Source organism: Coffea arabica, chromosome 7e, assembly GCF_036785885.1.
Source record: "Coffea arabica cultivar ET-39 chromosome 7e, Coffea Arabica ET-39 HiFi, whole genome shotgun sequence".
NCBI lineage: Eukaryota > Viridiplantae > Streptophyta > Magnoliopsida > Gentianales > Rubiaceae > Coffea > Coffea arabica.
The window spans coordinates 20,872,931-20,884,268 of NC_092323.1; the positions used below are offsets into that span (position 1 = coordinate 20,872,931).

The 11,338-nt window shown below is 35.7% G+C and overlaps 1 protein-coding gene across 1 annotated transcript; it reads right to left on the reverse strand.

The window, feature by feature from the left end:
* Positions 1-8,471: 8,471 nt before the first annotated feature.
* On the reverse strand, positions 8,472-9,635 carry LOC140011291 (F-box/kelch-repeat protein At1g57790-like). The gene has a single exon (XM_072060073.1). It carries the CDS (start codon positions 9,633-9,635, stop codon positions 8,472-8,474), a length of 1,164 nt encoding a protein of 387 aa, XP_071916174.1.
* Positions 9,636-11,338: the final 1,703 nt, after the last annotated feature.

Consider the following 11,338-nt stretch of genomic DNA (forward strand, 5'->3'; position numbering starts at 1 on the left):
TTGGATATAATTGCCAGGTCTACATCCAACTAAATACATATATCCAGTTTCGGCCCTCAATGGCAGCATGATTGATCTTTTCTCATATTTAACTAGAAGGACTTGGGTAAAAATGGAAAATAGAATTGAGTCTCTTTGGATTGAAGATTTTATCAAAAAAATTTTTGGATGTGATAGAGAGGAGTTAGAATATCATAGCTCATTGAGTGCATTATAAGAGTACATCACATTTTACATGAAATACACCAATGCACATAATCGGAGCTAAGCCCAACCATATTTGCCTCTATTCCCAACCTTGTTTCTCTAGATTTGCCCATCTTCGTCACACACAATATGAATGCCAATACCGTTCTCTACTAAAAGTCTAGCATGCTAAGGCTGATCATAAGTCATTGGTAGGGCTACCATTTTTTAATCCATTCAAGTAATACAAATTTCATTCAATTATTAGAGAAGAACTCGACCAAGTTGACGCGGAAGTGAGTTTAAGGAATTATTATACGAATGATTCCCCAAAAAAACTAAGAAAAAGAAGCCATGATCTTAAGCCGAAAAGTCACAAGAACCAAAAGGAACTTGAGAGAAATTGGTAAATACCAAAAAGAATTGATAATAATTGATGAATGCCTGAATAACAAGACCCTACTATAACTATATTTATAATATAAGAGTCCTAAAGCAAATCGAAAATGAATTAACATGAAAATCCTAAATCCTAAATGAATTAGAAAACAAAATAATATCAGAAAAGGAAACAAACAATAATAGATATTGTCAAAAGTCAACCACATATGAAAAGGTTCTTGGGCTTCTTGGCATGCTGTTCCTTGTCGTAAAAGGATTACTCAATTTGTTCCACATCAGTCCCTCCCACTTGAGAAGAACTCGACCTCGAGTGATCTTGCAAATCAGGATACCTAGGAACATTGGAAGATGGGTGAAACAAAGACAAATCCCCCACATTGAAAAGTCTTGGAAATTTCTCAAAAATTAGGCAAATCCACCACATAGGCATTTGGATATATCTTTTGCAAAATCTTATAAAGTCCATACTTCTTAGGTTGCAATTTATGGTACTTGCTAATCAAAAACATCTCTTTACACAAGAAAACCATCACCTTCTCACCAACCTCAAATTCCAAAGTACGGCGATGCTTGATCGCTGCAGCCTTAAACTTTGCAATAGTTTCCTCCAATTTCATCTTTACCTCTTCTTGAATAGCCTTCATATCTTCTGCCATTTTCTCTGCAGCTGCACCGTAACCCAAAACATTTGGTAATTTCACCAAGTCCAACGTATGTTTGGCAGATTGAATGTACACAATGGAGAAAGGTGATTTACTAGTAGAACTATGAACTGCGCTATTGAAAGCAAACTCCGCTTGAGGTATTGCATGATCCCAACCTTGTGAATGTTCACTACAAATACATCGCACCAAATTCCCTAAGGTACGATTTACAACTTCTGTTTGGCCATCTGGTTGAGGATGAGCGGTACTACTAAAATTCAATGAAGTGTCAAACATCCTCCACAAAGTCAACTAAAAATAGCTAAAGAACTTGGTATCATGATCAGAAGTAATAGACTTAGGCACTCCATGTAAACACACCACTTCATAATAGATCAATCGGGAAATATGAGAAGCATCTGAAGTCTTTCAAAATGAAATGAAGTGCACAATTTTTGAAAATCGATCCACCATTACAAAAACTGAGTCCACTCCTCTTTGTGTACGTGGCAACCCATGGACAAAATCCATGGATAAATCTTTTCAAACATCCTCAGGTACTAGCAAAGGTGTATACAATCCAATATTTTGATATTGTCCCTTTGCAAGGTGACAAGTATAGCACTTACGTACAAACCCACGCACATCTCGCTTTAGTTGGGGCCAATAATAACGGGACTTAAGACTTGACGTAGTCTTACTCATTCCCAAATGACCACTTAGATCTCCTAGGCCTCCCCTATGCAACTCACAAATTAACTTTTCATGTAAAGAAATATGAGGGATGCAGAGACGATTACTTTTATAAAAGAAACCATCATAACTATGGAAGTCGTCTTGCACCGTTTTTGACTTACATATGATCCAAATCTCCTTAAAATCATCATCTTCCACATGAAAAACCTTAAGCACTTCAAACCCCACAATTTCTTGGCTCATAGTCATTAGCAAAGTAGCTCACCTACTTAAAGTATCAGTTACTTTATTTTGTTGTCCAACCTTATGCTTCAAGATGAAAGGAAACTGCTGTAGGTACATGATCCAACGAACGTGTATTTTGCTAATTGCTTTTGACTATTGATGTACTTTAAAACTTGATGATCCGTGTAAAGTACGAATTGGTTTAGGATCAAATAATGCTTCCAATGCCTTAAAGTACGCACAATAGCATAAAACTCTTGCTCGTACGTAAACCACTTTTGACGAACATCACTTAGCTTCTAACTAAAGAAAGGCCCGGGTCGACCTTCTTGTGATAATACTGTTCCAGTGCTGACACTACAAGCATCACACTCCACAACAAATAACTTGTCAAAGCTTGGAAGTGCTGAGCATGGTGCAGAAATCAACTTTTTCTTGATCTCCTTGAAACTCTTCTCTTGATCCGAACTCCACTGGTACTTCCCCTTTTTCATGCAATCGGTCAATGGGGCTACTATAGAGCTGAAATTCTGGATAAAACGTTGATAAAAATAGTTCGGGTATGAAAACTCCTAACATCTGAGACATTACGGGATCTAGATCACTCTCGAAAAGTTTGCACATTTTCTTCATCTACTCGAATGCCATCTTTACCAACAACAAAGCCTAACAAAATCAGGCTTGTAGACATGAAGTCACACTTCTTCAGATTGATATACAATTTATGTTGTTGAAAAACTCGAAGCACTTGGCGCAGATGCTTAAGATTCTCCTCATTGTTAACACTATAAATCAATCTATTATCAAAATAGATAACAATGAATTTACCAATGAATGGTTTTAAGATCTCGTTTATCAAGCGCATGAAGGTGCTTGGTGCATTGGATAGCCCAAAAGACATAACCAACCACTCATATAATCCTTCCTTGGTTTTGAACGCCGTCTTCCACTTATCTCCAGGTCAGATATGAATTTGATGATATCCACTTCTTAGATCAATCTTTGAATAGGCACGCGTTCCTAAAAAACAATCATGCATTTCTTATAATTTAAGGATTGAAAAACTATAACGAACTGTGATTTTATTGATGGCCCGACTTTCAACGCATATTCGCCACTAACCATCCTTTTTCAATGTCAAGAGAGCGACCACAACACGTGGACTTATACTCACCTGAATTGACCCCTTTGTTAGCAATTCATCTACAATTTCTTGTAGAATTTTACTTTCCATGGGATTTATAATTTGCCAAACTTGCCCCAGAAATTAGATTAATGGCATGCTAGATCTCTCTTATGAGAGGTAAACCAAGCGGGAGCTCTTCAGGTATGACATCCTGAAACTCGTCTAATACTACACGAACTGTCAAAGAAATTTCTGACTTAGACTCAACTACATAAAATTTCTTCACCACCAAGACATATGCTTGTGACGAATCCTTAACATTTGCAAGCAACCCTGAACCCGTGACAGTAAAAATTCCTGTACTACTGCTAGGTTTATCTATAGACTTAGGATTCTCATTTTGAGGAATTAAAGTAATTCTTTTGCCATCCTTTATAAATCTATAGACATTATCCATGCACATAAATATAGCATCAACAACATACTGCCAAAGATGATCCAACAATATGTAACAAGCATTGATATCAACTATATCACACATAATTTCATAAGAATACTTGCCAATAGCAAAAGGGACTTTACAACGCTCGATCACTTTAAGTGGTTCTAGGCTTTGAATCTAACCAATTGTATAAGGTTCAGGATATTTTTTCACAGGCAACTTTAATTGTTCAACCAATTTACGAGAGATGATATTTTTCATGCTACCACTATCAACAATTAAATCAAGAATGCGAATAGAAATTTGGCACTTGGTTCGAAAGAGTTTATGACGTTGGGATTTCTCTCGTTTAGGTGACAAGAGCAATCAACGTATCACCAATGTAGAAGAGTCAAACTCTTACTCCACTACAATATCATCACCAGACTCTACTCCATACATGTAGTCCTCCACATTTTCATCATTGACAACATGCTCCGCTAGGTTCATTTGCCTACGATCAGGACAACTGTTAGAAGTATGTCTCGACTTTCTACACCTATTACACTTATCCCCCATATATTTTGCATACGAATTAAGGGCTTCCGTGTTGGTAGGTTGGTGCTATTTCATAGGCTACTTCTTCGGTGTCTCACGCTCCTCTCCTATTGGCCACTTTTCATTCCAATATCTAGGTCTGCTAGTATCTTGGTCTTCCCTTAGATTCTCCATGGTGCTAGTTTGATTTGAATCAAAATTCCTACACGATCTTTCACCATGGATGCTCCCTTTCCAAGTCAAACTCCTCTTAGCCTTGAGAGCCAAATTATGTGCATCGAAAAGTGTAGAGATTGGTTGAATACACATCTCCTCACGCACAGTATAATTGAACCCATCCAAAAATCTTGAAACTAATTGGGTCTCGATCTCCATTATATTATTCCAAGCCAACAAACGTAAGAATTCAGCAAGATAATCATGAATAGTTTGTTAACCTTTAATACAGTGTTGAAATTGCGAGAACAAAAACTGCTCATAATTTGGCGGGTAAAAAACGGGCAGTCAACAGACATTTCATTTTTAACCAGACCCTCACCGACTGTTTTTCTTGCCTATGCCTCTAGTGTTGTAGTTGCTCTCGCCATGTTACACTCCACCCTTAACTTGTAAGCTACCAGCTTAACCTGATGGTTTTCTGGGATATTCATATAATCAAACAATCTGTCAATTTCTGCAAGCCAGTTCAAGAAGTCTTCTATACGCAAATTTTCATTAAAAGATGAAACATCGACCTTTAATTTGAATTTCGATTCTCACTATCGGTGCTGAGGACCCTTTTGATTAGGGTTATCCCTACCAAAAACAAGAACTGTTCCATCGTCAGATAAATCTTCCTCCTCAAGATCTCGAGTTCTATGAGGATTTGGATTAGTTTGATGTTGTTGTGGGGGTTGTTGACAAGCATTGACAAGAGCCAAGTTAGGAGCAACTCTCCCATCTTGTTCACATTGTCGAGTTTGCCCTTTAAGACGCATACGGTCTATATTCTGAATAATCAGATCAACAAATGCCTGCAAATGGTCATAGTGATCCAGCAAGTCGTTCTGACCTTGTTCCAAGCGGCCTAAAGGGTCATTGACTTGATTCACACATTTGCTCACAGCATGGATCTCGATCTTTGCGGCAAACGATCCGTCTCTGGATTTGTTTCCAGCCATTGGACTTATTTAGAAACAAGAGAAACCTGTTCTGATGCCAACTAACATAGAAGCGAGTTTAAAGAATTGTTATACGAACGATTCCCGAAAAAGACTAAGGAAAAGATGCCATGATCTTAACCCGAAAAGTCACAAGAACCAAAAAGAATTTGAGAGAAATTGGTAAATACCAAGAAGAATTGATAATAATTGATGAATGTCTGAATAACAAGACTCTACTATACCTATATTTAAAATATAAAAGTCCTAAAGCAAAACGGAAACGAATTAACATGACAATCCTAAATCCTAAATGAATTAGTAAACAAAATAACATCAGAAAAGGAAACAAATAATGATATCAAAAGTCAACCACGTATGAAAAGGTTCTTGAGTTTCTTGGTACGCTGTTTCTTGTCCCAAAAGGATTGTTCAATTTGTTTCACATCACAAGTCTCTGTCTTTCTTTACGATACCCAAATTGATATGAGTGGAACAGAAGTAAATCTAGAAGTTGTTTTTGGAGAGACTTTTAGATAATTCTAAGAAGCCAGATATGTGGCTGTGAGCTAGTCATAGGAATATCAAAACTCTAAATTTACCAGTGGTGTTAGATTCTTCTGACTTCTCCATATGTGTGATTGAAAGAATCTCTGGAATCCTATGATTTTCTTTACTTTGCATGAGCATTGCACAGATTCACATCGCATACTGATAGGGAGAAACACTTTAAGAGAGCCCACCAAAGAATTCAATATATAAGTCAAGAACCCAACTTTGACCCCAAAAGATTAAGTCATTAGGTTTCGATCCCTTATTTACATATTAACCACTCTTTCTCTATCTCTCAGACCAATGTGAGATATAAGTCTTTATTATGAATTTAACAAATCTATCTGTCGGACCAATATGAGACATAATTCTTTACTCATGAATCTAACAAATCTCTCCCTTTATGAGTAACCCCTTACATTAAATTCAAATTTACAATCCTTTTTTCGAGCCCACTTTAATATTCAACGCCCCAAACATAGACCCACTCTTCTTTAACATCCAAACTGTATTCCGGACCCCTGCCAACCTTTGACTCCTTGGTCTAACACCAACTGGACCCCGTACCAAACCCATGACGCACATGGTCCAACATTAGCCAAACTCTTTAGCACTTTAGCACTTCGGTCCATCATCAAGAAGAGAATTTTCACAGGTCCAACTCCTAAAAAATTCACTTGCCCATTATCAAGTAGTCCAGTCTCGCAACCTGAAACTCTGATACCAATTTGATAGGGAGAAACACCTCGAAAGAGCCCACCAAAGCGTCCAATATGTAAGTCAGGAACCCAACTCTAACCCAAAAACTTAAGTCATTAGGTTTCGAATCCTTACTTACATATTAACCGCTCTTTCTATATCTCTCAAATCAATGTGAGACATAATTCTTTACTCATGAATCTAATACATATATCCAAACCTTTTTGTATTTGAAAGTGTCGTCTGTAGCAAACATTTGGAAATTGTCAAGATTTCAAATCTTAGTTCGCTTTTTTTTGTTTATTTTATTGAAAGTAATTTCAAATTGATGGGGACACATTCCCTTTTTTCTTTATTCACCTTTTGTTGTTGGCCTTGTTTATCTGATTAATTCTTCAGTTTGATGGAAGATCATATTGCATTAGTAAAGTAAATTTGAGTGAATTTCTAATGAGTGAGACTTTTGAACAAAATTCTCAAAAGGTAGCATTTTTTAATCCTTTTTCCCCAAACGATAAAAGTGTATTCAATGATGTGATTTATATATATTTTTTTAAAAAAAGTTGCATTCACGTTATTGATTCTTGTAATTATGCATTTTTGGAAATTCAAAACGAGGGTTCAACTTTGACATAATTCAAAAATAGGGAATTGAGCATTATATACCTTAATTTAGATACAACAGATACTTTGTAAAATGTCTGAACCATCCACTGTTCAATCTGCATTTGATTAAAGTGAAGTTTGAAATTGAAATTTGAAATCTAAAATTCATTGTTAAGTACTAAATTTGATACATTTCAGTGTGTATTACATTAAATAATAAGCGAATAGTTTATCATTTATTTTTAAGAGCAAGTTTTGCCTAAAAAATTCAATGCAATTTAATTAATTCAAATGTTCAATTTTTTGTTATCAAACGCATTTGAACGTATTAAAATCTGAATCTATTAAATTTAATTACTAAATTGGATTATGAAATAGAACCTCACTCGCTTGTGTTACAACGTTTGGTCCACTGCCACGTCACTGTGGCAGTCAATGAGCAGGACCCACATGATGACATGGTAATTGAGATGGCATACGGCCACGCAGCTGCTGGGAACAAGTAACTTGGAGCAAAATTTTGAAAACTTTTTATTACTCGTGTTGATATTTGGGAAACTTGAAACGCTCATTTACGTTTCTAGGAATTCGTTTCGTTGATCCAACGAACATAGAAATGGCCTTGACTTCAATGTCCCAAAGCGCAAAAAGGACCTTGATTTGTTTTTAACTCAAATTTGACTTATTTTTAGGAAGAATTCTCGTACCCTGGCAAATTGTCAGCTTATATTAAGACCAAAAGAATTGGGTGTTGAAGCAAGGTTTATAGCTGATTTAATCACTATCTTGGGGTAACGTATTATATATTATCCATAACTTGTAATGCATTAGTAAATTAAATCATATAGAATAAATGTTGTATACATTGACGTGTGTAAATTATCGTGGTTAGATAAATGTTATATATTTAAAATTTAGATTTGAAATCAAATTCAACAAATATGTCATCCATCCAAACATGACACTGTATATATTATAAGTGTATATAAAATTAATTTAAACACATATTCTTGAATTCAATCACTACAATGTAAACAACAACACAATCAAATCCACCAATCAACTAATATAATGCATTAAGGACAATACAAAAAAAAAAGATTACATAAAAATTCCATCCACTATAAGTCTTGTTAGTTTAGAGTCCCAAAAGAACTTTGACTAACTTGCAGATGGGGATCTCTGCTCTTGGTGAGATTACATCAACCTATTCTCCTTCAATTCCAATATATCTTCAGATCATGATCAGGTGGTGGGGGATTCACGATTCGACGTTTTCCCAATTCTTTCTTGGCAGTAGGTTGCACCCATGTTCCAAATTCTCTCTCTGTCAATCCGTAAGAATTTCTACAGCAAAATTTACCATCCAAGGAGTGGTACTTGCCCGTTTTCAGAGAGTAAAACACCCCACTGTTTTCAAAAAACATAGGAAAGTAAATTGTGTTGGCCATGCTTTTTGTCAAGGCTGCTCTCGCAAAAGATCCACTAGAACTAAGATACAATGTATTATCGCCCAGATCTTGCAGTGGTTCCCAGACCATACTCAAAAGATTAAGCTTCATAACACGGACTTTCCTCTCAGCATGAGTAACAAACACGGCCACTAGTTGCTCGTCAACTCGTACCATAAACCTCTTGCGAACAAATCTTCTTAGACGACACTTGAGGGAGTCAAAGATTTTCCAACCATTTTCAATATGTTCAGGATCCAAAATGCCCACCTTACCTTTGATATCCAAGAAGTAGTACATGCCTTGGAATAAAACAGGAGGGCAAGAAACTCGAAAATAACGTCTTGTTTCACACTGGCAAATTCTCCAGGATTTCTCCCCACTTTTGAGAGTAGCAATTACATTAGTACCGAAGTCCTCACATTCAACAATCCCAACAATGGTCCAGTTCAGTGAACTTGGCCGAGAGAAAAATGACATTGTCAGGAAATTGTGATTGCAGGATGGAAGTCGAAAGCGAATTCTTCTAAAAGGATCGATAAAACAAGGATGACTCCCACGACCCCAATTCATCAACAACCAACCATACTTAGAACAATGGAGCACTGATTCTTGTGGTAACGTCCCCATGACATGGTAAAATTTGTTGTGGAGTGGATGAAACATTTTGGTGGAATCGCTTTTGAGACAACATATTAAAGATGGAGAAGCAAAGAACAGCGAATTTGGGGATGGTGAGAGGGGTAAAGGGGGAGGAATGACTTGTTTCCATGATTTACAAACTGCTTTGAAGGCAAAAACATCTGCTGCTGCCAGATTCGATAGTATCAAACTCAGCAAGTCACTGGGGAGATCAGACCAACTTGTGTCTATTTCTCTATTCTCCTCTTCATCATCACAAGATGATGATGCAACACTTGCTTCTGCCATGTTTACGTACTAATAATGCAGCAAAAATTGCTTCAGCTGAAAGAAGGCACCTAGAAGAAAATTGCAAACGTAAATTACCCCTTAATATCTGATTCAATTGTTCAGGAAAACTACCATTTGATATGTAGAAACGAAAAAGCCAGTCACCTTTGTTCCGAAAAAAAAAGCTAGAAAAGAGAAAAGAAAAAAGGAAAGAAATCATGCAAATACGATAGAAACATTAAAGGACTGAAAATTAGCAAGACACAATGAAAACATATTAAAAAAAAGTATATAAAAACGTTTGATTCCATGCACAGAGAAATTAGGTTCATAGAAAGAAACAAGAAATCTTCATTGTCAAAATTATATGTCGAAGTTTAGGATAGTACCAGACGTGATGATCTTTTATTAACTGACGAAGAGAGAAACAAGAGAACCCTATGTTGAGTATTTGAACTGGATCTGTTTAATAATATAAGCACCACATGGTTTCCACATCTGAGTGGGTATTCTTACATAATTTGAGAGGGTTTAGGATTCTAACAACGGTTCCTTTTCCTAATCTGATTTTGTAAAATATATTGCCTTCTCCTTTTGGTAATTCCTATGATTTAATTGCACTATCTTGGTTTATAAAACTTCACAGCACGATGGAAAATTTTCCTTACTCTTTGTTCTGTCCCACGTACTAATAACAACCTTCTATTTTCCATACAATCGGCTTCAGCTTGTGATTTGATTAGATTAATCTGGTAACTTGTTTAACTGGTATGTCTGCTTTCTTTTGTTTTTTACTTTCATAATGTCCGATTCATATTAAATTATAATCTAGTCTTGCGTTTTTCTGTGCTATTTTTTTTTCCTTTTCTTTTCCTTTGCTATCGTTGCTTATTTTTGGTGTTTCGTTCTTATAGCATATGATCAGCTTATATTTAAGATTAGATTATTAAGATTATTCAACTTTTCCATTGTGCAGTTCTCCTGTCTGCTTTCTTCACCTTTTTTTTTTACTTCTTTACTATCATGTTATTTAAAGAATTAATCTTTCTTAAATTTTATTCACTATAAATGCAAATTTTAAATTTTAAATTAAACTTTTGCATATACATTCTGAATTTAACAGTAATAGTATATTTGCTATGAATGCATATAAGATTTACTCTTATTTAAAGGTCTTTTACTTAAGATTTAACATCCTATTCTGAGCTTATGGTACGTTACAGTTATGTAGGGTTTGAATTTTTTTTTATATCAGACCAGATAAGCAAGACGGATATATCTGGAATGAAGTACAACTTAACTTCAGAGCAATTTGTAGCCAGGAAGACCTTAATCAAAGAAAAGACGGACTAAAGTTTATTTTTTTCAATTTTCTAATTATCTCCTTTCTATAACAATATTGTGTATCACTTGAAAAGTTGTTCCCGTAAGAAACGATCGTAATTACTTAAGGTTAATCTGTCGTTTCTTTTGCACTTCTTCAGGTCATTACTTATCTATGTACTATGATGGAAATATCAATGGAATCAACAGACAAAGAGGACGAACTAATGCATCATCTTCGTCGGCCCCTAATTGAAAATTCCCAGAAAACCTATCCTTGGCTTGTCATATCTCACGGGAAGAAAAATCAGATGCTTACTTTCTATAACGTATCTGAAGATCGTTACTACAAAAGAACTATCCCCGACATGCGAAACAAGCATCTACTCGGTATTCAC

Excerpts from the sequence above, each read along its gene's own strand:
- LOC140011291 (XM_072060073.1), bottom strand. The coding sequence starts at position 9,635 with ATGGCAGAAGCAAGTGTTGCATCATCATCTTGTGATGATGAAGAGGAG.